Below are 13,102 nucleotides of genomic sequence, written 5' to 3'. Positions count from 1 at the left end.
AGTGACTTTTAAAAGTACAAATAGCAGCTCAAAGGCAACCACCATTTAGAGCGAAAAGGAGGAAGTTATATAACGACCCTTTGAACTTTTGTGTATCTTTGCCTGTGATAAAATGTTATGAGACCACGTCTTTGGTAATTCAGTTATGCCACCTCCTTGGCCAAATTCTGCTTTGTTTCTTCAGTGTAATTCCAGGATAATCCCTTGGACTTTAACAGAGATAATTTGCTGTATCCTGATATTAACTGAAAGCAGATTTTGACTTGAATTTTTCAGTGTATCTACTGCTGGAATCTCCTGCCACTGATGACATTATGGCTTGACCCTGAGTGTGCTAAATGGATTTTTTTCCTTAGCTCATATTTCCATCACATCACGTGTTTGATTTACTTAGATTGTTCTTATATTTAATCTGTGCCCATTTAGTCACATTTACTGTCATTTTTTATTTATTTAGTAACTCAGTTCAGCTCAGAAAGGTAACAGGGATGGATAGAGTGTGACAAGTTGCAAACATTCTGTACAGATCACTTCTGTGGCTTGCTATGTTTTGCATTTGACAGTTTGGTATGGGACAGGCTGTTTATTTAAATGCTTGGTTTATATAAGAGCATTTAGCAGCAGCTGTAAGTGTACTGTACAGAAGTATTTCATGTTTCTTATTTATTTTTACTCTACATTGTTTGTGAAGTCCTCCAGGATCTTGACAAAAAAGTCTCTTTACCACTAGGATAAACATCGGTGCTGTTCTGTGTTCAAAATGGAGAGGACCCAAACAAAATTTAAGAGGTTGAGTGTGTTTATCACCAGGTCTTTGATGGTGGTATTAAAGAGAATGAAATGAAAACCTGCCTCTACTGAAGTGGAGTTTTGCTGCTGACTCCAGTAGGCCAGGATTTTAGCCATGTTCTCTGCCTACAAAAGTTAATGGGTTTTATGAGCATTTTAAAATGATGACACTTGTAATGTGGAGCTAAACTTCTCCTCTCTCTAGTAAAGGAAGGGAGACAGCCTTGTAGTGCTATTGGGGAAGTAGAGGGAAAGAGAAATCCCCAAAGAGGTAGGATTGAATGACAGTTTTGGCTGAACATGAACAGGAACAAAACAGGACCTCATGGTTTCAGTCTCTGCCCTGATGAGAACAGTTGGTGAAAGGCAAGTTCTAATGCTGGCAAAAAATAATGGCTCATTTATTAGTAAGCATTTTTTAAAGTACAGGTCACAGTGGCCTTTAAGCCCACATGATGTCCATAAGGTGAAAAATCTGGGCTAGGCTGTCTGCCTGGGAGCCCAGCTCCTAATCCCTCACCGCTGCCTGCTGTCCTGGCTCCTGATGGCATTGGGAGGCACGGAAGGGCCTCTAAGACTCAGGTGGAAAGGAGTCCTGCCTCTCTAGTAGAAAAGAAATCTTCAAAACTGTTCACAATCTCCATCTCCTCCCACTCAAATGGACTGGTCTGACCATAACAGGATTCCCTCACAACAACCAAATATAATTACAGTCTGTCAACTTGCCACACTTTTCTAATGCAAGCATAGGGAAACATTTGTAAAACTGTAATCAACCAAAGAGTTTTGAACAGCTTTCATTTAAAAAATAATCCCTGCACCTTTAGCTGTAATTGAAGACCTCCGTTAGTATTAGGGACTGTTTACTGACTTATTTCCTGTGAGTTGAGACATGAACAATTAGAAAAACTGAAAGAAAGCAGAGCAACTTATATGATACTGCACAATGGCAGCACATTTCAGGCCTGATATGAGCCACGATATCTGGACCTTCTGCTTAAATTATGTTTGAGATGTATATCACATATCCTGTATTTAGGTAACACTCCAGGACAGTAATTCAGCCTTGATATTTGTTTTGTTATGAATATTAGTAAAGGTGAAGTAAGCCAGTTAATTTGCATCTGTGAGGAAAAGATGTGTTTTGGTTCAGGCCTGTCTCTTGTGCTAACTGTATTTTATGCTTTATTTAAAAAGCCAGTGCTGAGAAGGAAATGAAAATAAAGAGTATATTCCTACTGACTGTAGGGAAGCTGCTCAGCATTTGAGCAGCTGGCCAAAAAGTTGTGTGTGTGTGTGTGTGTATCTTACTATAATATAACTTAATTTTACAGTAGACCAGAGTTTGACAAGAATCAAAAATGTTTGTAACTTGTGGTCTCATTTAATGTCTATTTTGCTATTATTTCAAAGCATGGCTTCTCAGTTTTAATGAGAGACCTGTCATACAAAGGAGGACCATTTTCATAACTGCCTCACCCTGCAATCACAGCAATGGCAGGAACAGGTTTTTGTGGGCCTGGAACATTGTAAATAGCCACTCTTCCATACTCTGCTGTCCAACAGGCTGGCTGTTATATGAACTGAACATGATCACAGCAATTCTGTCTGTGTCTGATAGAGTGTTGGAGCCAAAGGGTATTGGCATGAGTAGTGGGAATATTGGGATCCAGAGGACTTAAAGATACATATCACCCAAGTATAGGGTACATTGAGTACTCCTGTTTGTAGGCCGTGCACTCCAGAGGTTGCCAAAATAGAAGCTAAAAAGCTAAATAAATATTGGCTCTGTACCCTCTACAGACCCATGCCCCCAACCTCATTTGGAAGAACCCTACAGCAAAGGCCTTGTTCATAGCTTATCTTTTGTTATGGTTTGAAAATATCAGCGCTGAAGTATTTAATAGTCTCTCCCCACTCTTTGAAAACAGCACATTTAGTCATCACCCTGGAAATAAGAGACAGAGTGGCAATGCTGGCCCGTGAGAGGGCAGCTGGGCATTGCACCTCTGGCACTACCGAGCCCTGCAGGTGAGTGGTGGCACATTGGGAGTGGCTAGCTGGGAACTCAGGGCCCCACAGCATCCTTTCATGGGATCAGAGCGTGTGCAGTGAGCCTGTTTTCATGCTGGCAGTGGGTTTTCTGGCACCTGGTTGAGTGGCAGCTGAGTCTTGTGGAGGTGCGCTTCTCAGGCGTGCTGCCTTCCTGGTAGGCTTATGTTGGAGGTGGCTCAGGGCATCCCGGGTCTCTCTTCTAGTTTATTCCAGCACCAGGCTCACCTCACACATGTACACGTTATTATTAAGTATATATGCAGTGTTCTGAGGTTGCATCTTCATAGACTTATGATTTGGAACATATGTATTTTCCTTTCATAGACTGTGGTCCCTTTCCCCAAAGTTGGTGATAGCAAGGGGGACAGGCTGTGTCATTTCTCTCCACTGCTGTTAATAGCAGCACTCCTTTTTACATTCTTTAGTAATGGAGAGTAGTAGGTAGTTTCTAAGTAAATGAACACTCAGTTTGGAACATGCATGTGGTCAAGCATGGAGCCTGAGGTTGGTCCACATCTGAATATATCCCAAACTCTGGATTGTTTACTCAGCAGCATTCACTGTTATGTATGCTCTACAGCACTCATCCAAGTGCAATGATAAATAGCTTTTCCCCAGATGACTCTTAATTCTACGTCATCTTCTTATCCAGCAAATGCACTATGTTCCAAATATAAATATATTAACACATTCTTTTTGGACAAGGTGCTAATGAATTGACATATAGGCACACTGATTCTTTTCATGATATGCACTGCACTGTATAGGCAAACCTGCCTCCATGTGGCCATAAGCATAGACCCTTTCCTGTTGTGGCCTTGCAGTTCACTTTTGACCTCCATTTTGTGTTCTGTTCACAGTTGTTCAGCACATCAAGCGCCACAATATTGTTCTTAAAAGAGAACTTGGAGAAGGAGCCTTTGGGAAAGTCTTTCTGGCTGAATGCTATAACCTCTGTCCTGAGCAGGACAAGATCTTGGTGGCAGTGAAGGTAAAAGAGTCTAGGATTTCCATTATTAATTCATGGTTGCAGCTAATGCTATTTCATTTGTAAATGATCATGTTTGCCTATTCCATAGTCCCATGAAACTCCTCTAATATATGTGGAGGGGTTCACAAGGCTAATGGAGCATTAAGAGAACATGAAATTTGATCTTGCTGTGGATTATAAAATGAGAGCTGAATTTCGTAAGGAAAAGGAAGAAACTGAGAATGTCACAAAGGGGCAAAATCTCTTATGATCTAAGATATGATTAGTGAAAAATAACATTTAAGTCATTAAAAATACGTGACATTTGTGTGTCTAAAAAAATAATCTATAACCAGATAAGTGAATAGGCCATGTGTATAACTGCTAGTCAAAGAAGGCCTATTTTTCCATGAACTGTGCAATACTTTTAGTCAGCCTTTGAAATTGTGTGTGGGTAATTGTCATTAATATGGCTGCCAGGAATGTTATAATAAAACTTGTAGATAATATTGTCATGGGCTGTTAAACACTGGCTGTATGGAAATCCGGAAGTCATGATATTTCAGACCCTGAGGAGTGATTCTTGATTATTCTCCATTCAACCCTCCCAAAATACAGTCCAAAGGAAAAGGAAACTATGTGAAAACAACCATAACCTTGGACTTGCCAGTATTCAGAATAATTCTCATGTTTCTGAGGGAGAAAAAAAAGATTTCTTTGGAACCCTGGAAGGGCACAGACTACATGGCACATTGGGAATCTACCAAGAAGTAAGATTTCCATCATGATCTCGGAGCTTGCACACAAGACTTGCTTCACCATGCCAAGCCTTTTTGTTCCTCAAAATAGAACCACTGCAGTCAATTGTCATCCTCAGCTATGCATGCACACTAGAAAACAATATCAGTGAAACCATACTCTACTAAGAGTTTGCCAATTCTCCCTGCCAACAGTCTTCTGTCTCTATCTGTGTTCTGCTGAAAGCTGAACAAGGTGTTCAACATTTAAAGTATCTCATTTAAGGCAGTGAGAATATACATTTTAGAATCTGGGCTGTGCTTAGAGATCAGAAAATAATACTATCTGTCCATTCACGATTAGGCAACTGTGTGTACATTTTGGATCAAACCATACAGTAAAAGAATCCCAGCAGATCATCTTTTTGAAATTGTAAACAAGAAACAGAGTTTTGGATCCGGCAGTGAGAGAACACAAAAAGAGGATGGATTTGTTGAGTACTTTCTTGCTCCATCAAAAATAGCAGGGTTTTTTTGGATTTGCCAAGGTTACAAGCTTTTTGATACTTGGAGTTGTTCACTCATGCTGACTGGTGAGAAAAAATGAAGCCCTGAAGGTATATATAGACAGGAGAAAGCAAGAGAGAGGAGATGACGAAACTAGAACTGATGGAATTTTCTACTGTATTTTGGTGAAGCTAGAGTGAAAATTTTCTCTCCTCTATCACTTCAGGGAACTGCTTGGTAGCAAAATAAAAGCCTTTCCATTCACTTGCTCCCTTTGAAAAACCTGACCAAATGGAGCCTAGCACTTCAGCTGCTGTAAAATACTGTACCTGCTCTCTCTATCTGCTGCTCTTTCTCACTGTAATTCACAATGAAGATCATTCAGCATTTAAAGGGAGAGATGACTCCATGGGTTTAGATGACAAATCTATCATTTTTCTGGAACAGTATTTTTTTTTTCCCAAATACATTCTTTACAGTGTCCTCAATAAGCAACTTGCATGTAGCTATGGAAGGACAAGTAGGAAGAATTATGCTTGTGGACAAGTTATGCCTGTTAGCTGATGTAAGAAGCGTCTGCCTTCTCCAGCCACTCTGGCCCAGGACATCTCCTGCCTGGCCCCTGGAGCCCAGCCCAGTGCCCAGGGACTCGGGGTCTCTGCCCAGGCTGAGGGACACAACTGCCGCTTTCCCAGTTGCAGATTCAACCAGTAACGAAGCTGCGCAGGTATCCCAGAGACACACACACAGAGACAGACAGACACACAGACACACAGGACACTGACACAGCCAGTCACACAGATTGCCACAGACAAGGCGCTGCCTTCAACAGCACCTACATACAGGACTCACATAAAACATAAACATAGACAGTCAGGTCGTCTCCTCCTCTTCGGCTGGTAGATAGAAGTTCACTAGTGAAAGTATACACACAACACTCTCTACATAAACAAGCACACACACATTCACAGATTCCTCAAGTACTGGCACAGCCCCTTTGTCTGCCCAGCACCCCTGCCTGGATCCTGGGCCCCCTTGCTCGCTTCACTGGTTCCCTACTCACCGGCTAGTCCATCTTGATGCTCACTAGCAAACATGCATGCACTCACATACTCGTCCCTCATGCACTCTACATTTGCAAGTCCCCCTGGGCTTACCAGCACAGAAACCCCGCCTGCCTGATACCCCGACCTGGACCTGAGGCCCCCCCTACTTGCTGGTTTGGGGAAGATACAGACACTCGGCCCTCCCCAGCAGCCTGCACCCACAGTCCTGCTCCAGCCACCAGTGCGGAGCCCCTTACCCACCTCACTCATGCCAGTCCCCCCCAGTAGCTGGTTTTAGGAATACACACCATTCCTGCCCCAGTGGCTGGAGGCAAGAGACCCCCACTTGCTCCAGTAGCTGACACCACAGGCCAGGGGTACCTACACCCCAAGTCTGACTCCAGTAGCTAGCACCAAATTCCACTCACGCACATACAAGGCTCACCAGAAGCTGGCACTTAGTCCTTGCAAGCACACATACACATGGGCTAGAGAGTGAGATTATGCAGAGAAATAGTTAAGAAAAGATTTAATAAGAAAATATAAAATGATAGGACAGACTGCGGTGATCAGGCACAGGGCTCAGCCAGACAAGCGTACTGACTGCCCCCATTTTTCATGTGACTGGCCCCTTTTATACCCTTTTATGTCTACCCCTTTCTTTGTTCCTTCCTGCTCCCCCCCTTCCCCTGCATGTCTCCCATGGGTTTGTATAGCTCTATCGATTTCCGAACCCCTCCCAGTCCAGGCCCATGCCCCCCCCTCCCATTTTACAGTCTTATCAGTTGCAAAATCCAGGTTGATTTTACTTTTAGTGGCGCCTGTGGTTTCTTGGTAGCCCATCAGTGCGACTGGTGAGATTTGTTTCTTGTCATTGTCTCCATGTTTGCTTTGTCAGGTCTGAGTCTTGGTATATTTTGATTTCTGGCTTCCCACTTTTCCCTTGGTTTCCCAATTAACAATATCCCTGATCAGATGACCTGCTGGAATAAACATTCTCACACTCTCATGCCCTCATCAATTAGTGTGACTGACCAAGTTTGGTTCTCATCACCGTCTCCCTTATCATGTGTCAGTCAGGTTTGTGTCCCTGTATGTTCTTGTTTATGGCTTCCTCCTTTTCTTATTTTCCCTTGCTGCACTGAAAAAAGGTCCTTGACCAAATACCCTTAAAGGAGCAGACACACTCCTTTCACATACCCTTACACTGCCCATTTTCAGTTTCTTGCACCAACTCTTGAAGATCCGATTCTGGTCCCTGTCAAAGAGTGAGTTTTTAGCTAACTAGACCATTGGATTGATCCCTGTATAGCCAAGTGGTTAATCGCCTGGCACTTCCTGGCCATTCTCTTTTATCATGGTACAAAGCATAGCTCATAGTTATGCTCCAGTTAAAATTGAGGGCAGTACTCTCACTGATCAGGGATGGGACCTCACAAGCATGCAAAGAACAAGACAGATGACTCTGTCCAGATCCCCCTGTTGGGCACAGGGTTTGGCCCAGTGAAAATATGAAGATTTTTCATCCTAGAGGAGCAGTCCTGAATGCCAGCAGCTGATGGTAGGTTGTCTCCATGAACAGCAAATGCTTTAGAGAGCTTCAGCCTCCTGAGTGAAACCAAAATAAAAACGTCCCTGTGCAATGGCCAATGGAAATCTATAACTGGTGAGTAATAGGAGGATTTAGGCAGCAAGAAGCTGAGTGAGCTGGCCTGGGGGAAGTATTGTGTCACCTATGTGAGATTCATCAGAGATTCATCAGAATTTCTTTTCATTCACCAGGGTGCCTGTCGATTTTTGCCTGCTGGTTGCTGGGCAACTGCGGCAGCCTTGTACAAGCATGCTAAAAACTCTGGCACTGAACCTCACAGGAGCTACTTCATCTGACTCAAAATGCATCAAATATCTGAAATATTGACATTGCTGTAGCAAATTATATAGGAGCTAAGAGTTCCAGAAAAAACTCTAGTAGAGTGCTGCCTGTACAAGATGAAGAACATTTCCACAGCACCTGTGGAGGAAAACTAAAGGTTTCCAATTCTTCAGAACTTCTTAGTTCAGATAAGGGTCAAAACCACCCCTCATTTCTTGAGCTCAGCTATTGTATGGTGATGGGGAGCAGTAGTAAGGATTTCACAGTGAAAGTCTGAAAGAGTGTAAAGGAAAGGTATCCTGAGAATTTCATTACTGAGTCATACCGATGCTGGTGAGAGCCAGATTCCCCTGTTCTTGCTCTGACTTACTTGTAGATGCAGCTCAATGTTGTAGGGGTGGATTGAGGAGCTACAGGTTTGCACTTCCTATGTAGCACAGATCTGCAGAGACCAGTTTCTAAGTGGATACCTGGACAAAGACCCCATAGAGGAGAATAAGTGTGGGGTGGTGGTCTATCTATTACGTGTGAAAAGGCTGAATTGTGGAGCTCCTGTAACAGTCAGGGAGTCCCTCTGTTGCCCAAGGAAGCGTGTCTCTCCTCCTTAGCTGCTGGCCGAGTAGGGTCGTATGTACACGGAGTTGTCTCGGTTCCTACTCGGGCAAAACTCCCATGGACTGGTGAGAGTGCTTTGCATGCTAAAGCTTTGGTTTACTTGTTAATAATAATAATAATAATAATTCATATGTTTTTATATCTCTTGTGCTCTTACAGTTTTATTTGGTTTTATTTTTTCCTTGTACTGAGAACATGCTAAATGCATTACTCTGTCATTTCTATGTAAATTCTGTGTGCTTATTAATTTTTGTTCTTTTCACTTTCCTCCTTGCCTGACTATGTAAGCTCTCTCTCATGCATTCTGTCTATTCTGTGTGCTGCATGAAATAATGAAAAGGGACTTGGCAATGTTGGGTAACAGAAATTTCAGTCAACCCTTGGTAGCAGAAATCCTGTCTGGGTTTTACCTGGGTTTAGACCTTTCTGCATTTTGCTGTTTGACAGAAAATGTGTAATTGCCATGGCAACTGCTCTGTCATATGATAATTTTGCTGTTTCTGTGAGATAAAAAGCGCTTTCTGAAATATACAATATGCCAGCCTCACAGGACAAAGTTTTCAGCATTTTTACTGTCTTTCCAGGGAAAGAGTACATTGAAAAGAGTATGAGCCTATGCTTCTTCCTGACAATTTTTTTTCCTCCAGGTTGCTATTATTTAAAAATGTTTTTTATATGAATTGTTTTTCTAGTTCTGTTACTGAGAAGAATTACAGTCCAATTGCTTTATACATGAAACCAGCAGAGGAAACTCAAGTGGCAACAGAATTCTCAATGGTGATTCCATTATATAATGTAGATTGGACTGTGGGTCGGTGCCCGTATCATGTTAAAGCATCATCCCAGAGTTTGGAAAGGTTGGAAGACATGTTCCAATTCAGTTCTCACCTGGTTCAGATATGACTGTGTAGGGACCATAGGTGGGGAGATGATATGATATCCACCTTAGAGGATATAGCTCTGTGTGCTGTATCTTAGTTTGTGAAGCAACCAAAATCCTTATCGCATCATTATTGGTAAAACTTGTGGAAGAGGAGCTCTGGGGCAGAAAACACAGGAGGGTCCCTCGGAGAAGGGGTGTTTGTGGCATGACAGATTTTTATTGCCTCTGGGATCTATAGAGCCTGAAATCCACAGGGAAAAACCCCTCAACTTGGTAGGTGGCTGTTCAGTCTGCCCTGCTCCTTGTCCCACCATCTGGACCTTACTATGGTAACTTCTTTTTTGGAGACTTATGTTGCATTTTCATAAGTAAAGCAAGTGTTTTCTCTGACAGTTGCCTTTTAGCTCCTCATTCACACATGCATACATATAATACTAGAAAAGTGGATAGGATTGTGTCTGTTGAAGAAAAACCATGACTTTGTTACAGCTAAGAACTGGGTTTGTTGGTAGAACCATTGCATTGTATCAACTTGTTCTGTGTCTGTTCTCATGAGTGTGGTTGGTCCTGTGCTTTCTATATGAATTGGGGATAGAAAATAACATGACTAGATGACCAGGAAAAAACATCTTTAGTTAAGGCAAAGCAACTACTTTTTTGTCTCATCTTCCTTCGCATTGAGTCTAATTGTAGTTAAAGTACAGAGATAGAGAGCCCAGCCTTCACTTTCTGTGAATAACAATTTGTGAGCACTGGTAACCTGTTACCATTCTCTTACTATTTTAAAAATATTATTTGAATTAATATAGTGCAACCACTGTACCTTTTGAAGGTAGAGCATAGCAGTGGTTTATTGCTATTTATGATTATTCCTTACTTAACTGGTGTCAGAATTGGGGTTTTTTGGTGCATGAAAGTATTTCCTTGCTCATGAAGCATAGTTCTTGAAGAGACATCTAAAACTGCCTGTGTGTGGGAGTTAAATTAGCATTATTTCATTATATAACATTTAAGCCTCCCATTTGATCCAGTGTTATTTCCTGTAAAATGAAAATATGCAAGATTTTAAAGCTGTATAAATAGGAAAAAAATAAAATTAACCCCCAAAATTCTGTTCTGCATCTACTTCCTCTCTGTCCATCAATTTAAGATTGATCCTCCAGTTACTTATGCATATGCTTAATCTTAGACATATGAGTAGATTTACTGAATTCCAAAGGAGTTTCTGGCTGAGGTCTCAGGTTGTAAGTTCTCATCCGGTCCAGGGATGTAGCCTTCTATAAATCTACCTAATGTATAGCACACTGTAGGGGCCAACATCAGCAACAACATTAATAAATAACAAATGCATCTACATTCCTGCTAAGCATTTTAAGCAAACAAAGCTTTACTTTAAGGAACTTACAACAAAGGTAAATACCAATAGGATACCAGAGTTTTGCTTGAGTTAAATGCTAAAGGCCATAGATCAGCTGTGTACTAGTATGTTTTTCAGATAAGATTAATTTCTTTGTTCTGTTTTTGGAAAACACTTGGCACAGTAAGATCATGAGTATTCCTGCATCCTCTTACAATAAAAATCGTTGTATGGTATGATGTGTGGCAGGGGAATGAAAATTGTACCACCATTATTTAATTGCAATTGCATCGCATCTACATTGCTAAAACAGTTACTACAGTACATCCTTTACACAGCAGTGTCCTTATCTTACCCTTACAGTGCCTTCCCACATATTTGCTGCCTTCTGCGAACATCTCCCCTTCCTTACATATTCCTTTCCTCCACCAGACACTGAAGGATGCCAGTGACAATGCCCGCAAGGACTTCCACCATGAGGCAGAGCTGCTGACTAACCTGCAACATGAGCACATTGTCAAGTTCTATGGCGTCTGTGTCGAGGGTGATCCACTCATCATGGTCTTTGAGTATATGAAGAACGGAGATCTTAACAAATTCCTCAGGTAAATCCACCAACATGTGTTGTGCTGGAAAGTCAGAAGTGGGCAGAGAAGGTAGGCATTGCTGGTACTTAATGTCAAATTAACTGCTCTCACTGAAAAATGCGGACACCTAGGAGTGAAAATCTGTGCAACACTGCTGATTCATCTTGTGTACTGTGATGTGGGGCTTATTGTTTCTTTACCTATTTGGAAGTACTATTAAGTTAATCCTTACACTTTCCACCAAAAGAATGGGAACCAAAGGAATAGTGTTTTCAGTATATTTCAGCATATTCTGAAATGTTTATAAAACTTGCAGTAGTAATTGTTTCCTTGCCTCTTTTCTGGTAGTACTTGGGAAGATCCCACTCAGCACCTATCTCTATCTGTAGGTGTCTAAAAGCTTTTGAGAATCTACTTCCCTCCTCTCAGTGTTTTGAAAGGGTACCATTAATCTGCAGCAAGAAAACTTTGAGCCTTGGAAACTTCAGTGCAATGGAAATTACTACATCTTGGGGGCTAGTTTAGGGCTTTTTTTTTAAAGCTATTCAGGAACGTGCATCTGAAATTGAAATTTGGTAGTGAAGCAGTCATAAATAAATAGGTGATACCTAAGGTTCACAAGAATAGATAACTCATGAACCAGTAAGTTATGTCCAGTGGCCTTGTGCATGTACAATTTCTTCTAGCCTGCACTTGTTGACATAAAAATAAACAGTTAAGAGACAATGATAGCACCTACATAAAAAACATTTGCATAAGGGACTGTTCATTCAAGGTCTCCTATGTTGTTTCCATGAAAGGGTGTGTGCTGGTTTTGGCTGGGATAGAGTTAATTTTCTTCATAATAGCTAGTATGAGGCTATGTTTTGGATTTGTGCTGAAAACAGTGTTGATAACACAGGGATGTTTTAGTTATTGCTGAGCAGTGCTTACACAGAGTCAAGGCCTTTTCTGCTCCTCACCCCACCCCACCCCACCAGCGAGTAGGCTGGGGGTGCACAAGAAGTTGGGAGGGGACACAGCCGGGACAGCTGACCCCAACTGACCAAAGGGATATTCCATACCATATGACATCAGGCTCAGCAATAAAACTAGCGGGGAGGTTGGCAGGGGGGGCGCTGCTCGAGGACTGGCTGCATATCAGTCGGTTGGTGGTGAGCAATTGTTTTCATTTGCATCACTTGTCTTTCTTGAGTTTTATTTCTCTCTCTTTGTTATTTTCCTTTTCATTACAATTTATTATTGTTATTGTTATTGTTATGTTTTGTTTAATTTCAATTATTAAACTGTTTTTATCTCAACCCGTGAGTTTTCTCACTTTTACCCTTCCGATTCTCTCCCCGCATCCCGCTGGGGGGGAGTGAGCAAGTGGCTGTGTGGTGCTTAGTTGCTGGCTGGGGTTAAACCATGACAGGGTATCAAAGGCATTTCAATGTCCTGAGATCTCTTCTGCCTAAGGATAACTAGGGGACACCACCATTTTGGAAAGATATCTGTGTAATGCATGCTACTGACAAAGCTGTAAAGCAATCAAACTAATGTCCCTTTAAATGGGTTTGGATTTTGTATGTGACTGAAATTGCTAGTGACTGGTAGTGTCGCCATTTTTGATAGCCTTGTGAAATGAGTTTGCTGTCCTTCTAATCTCCAGTGAACAAATAGCCACATCATAAAAGCAAAAGG

General features: G+C 41.8%; 1 protein-coding gene across 2 annotated transcripts in view; it reads left to right on the top strand.

Moving 5' to 3' along the window:
• The window catches only part of LOC143171995 (BDNF/NT-3 growth factors receptor-like), a 214,913-nt gene that overhangs the window by 147,216 nt on the left and 54,595 nt on the right, over positions 1 to 13,102 (top strand). For both annotated transcript variants that reach the window (XM_076361201.1, XM_076361203.1), the window contains 2 exons: positions 3,705 to 3,835; positions 11,265 to 11,437. In XM_076361201.1, the coding sequence (XP_076217316.1) occupies positions 3,705 to 3,835; positions 11,265 to 11,437 (304 nt within the window). The remainder of the gene's footprint in view (positions 1 to 3,704; positions 3,836 to 11,264; positions 11,438 to 13,102) is intronic.

The sequence above is a fragment of the Aptenodytes patagonicus genome, chromosome W, assembly GCF_965638725.1.
Source record: "Aptenodytes patagonicus chromosome W, bAptPat1.pri.cur, whole genome shotgun sequence".
In the NCBI taxonomy this organism is placed as follows: Eukaryota; Metazoa; Chordata; class Aves; order Sphenisciformes; family Spheniscidae; genus Aptenodytes; species Aptenodytes patagonicus.
Note: the sequence above shows the minus strand (reverse complement) of the source record. Positions and strands in the feature narration are given on the sequence as shown.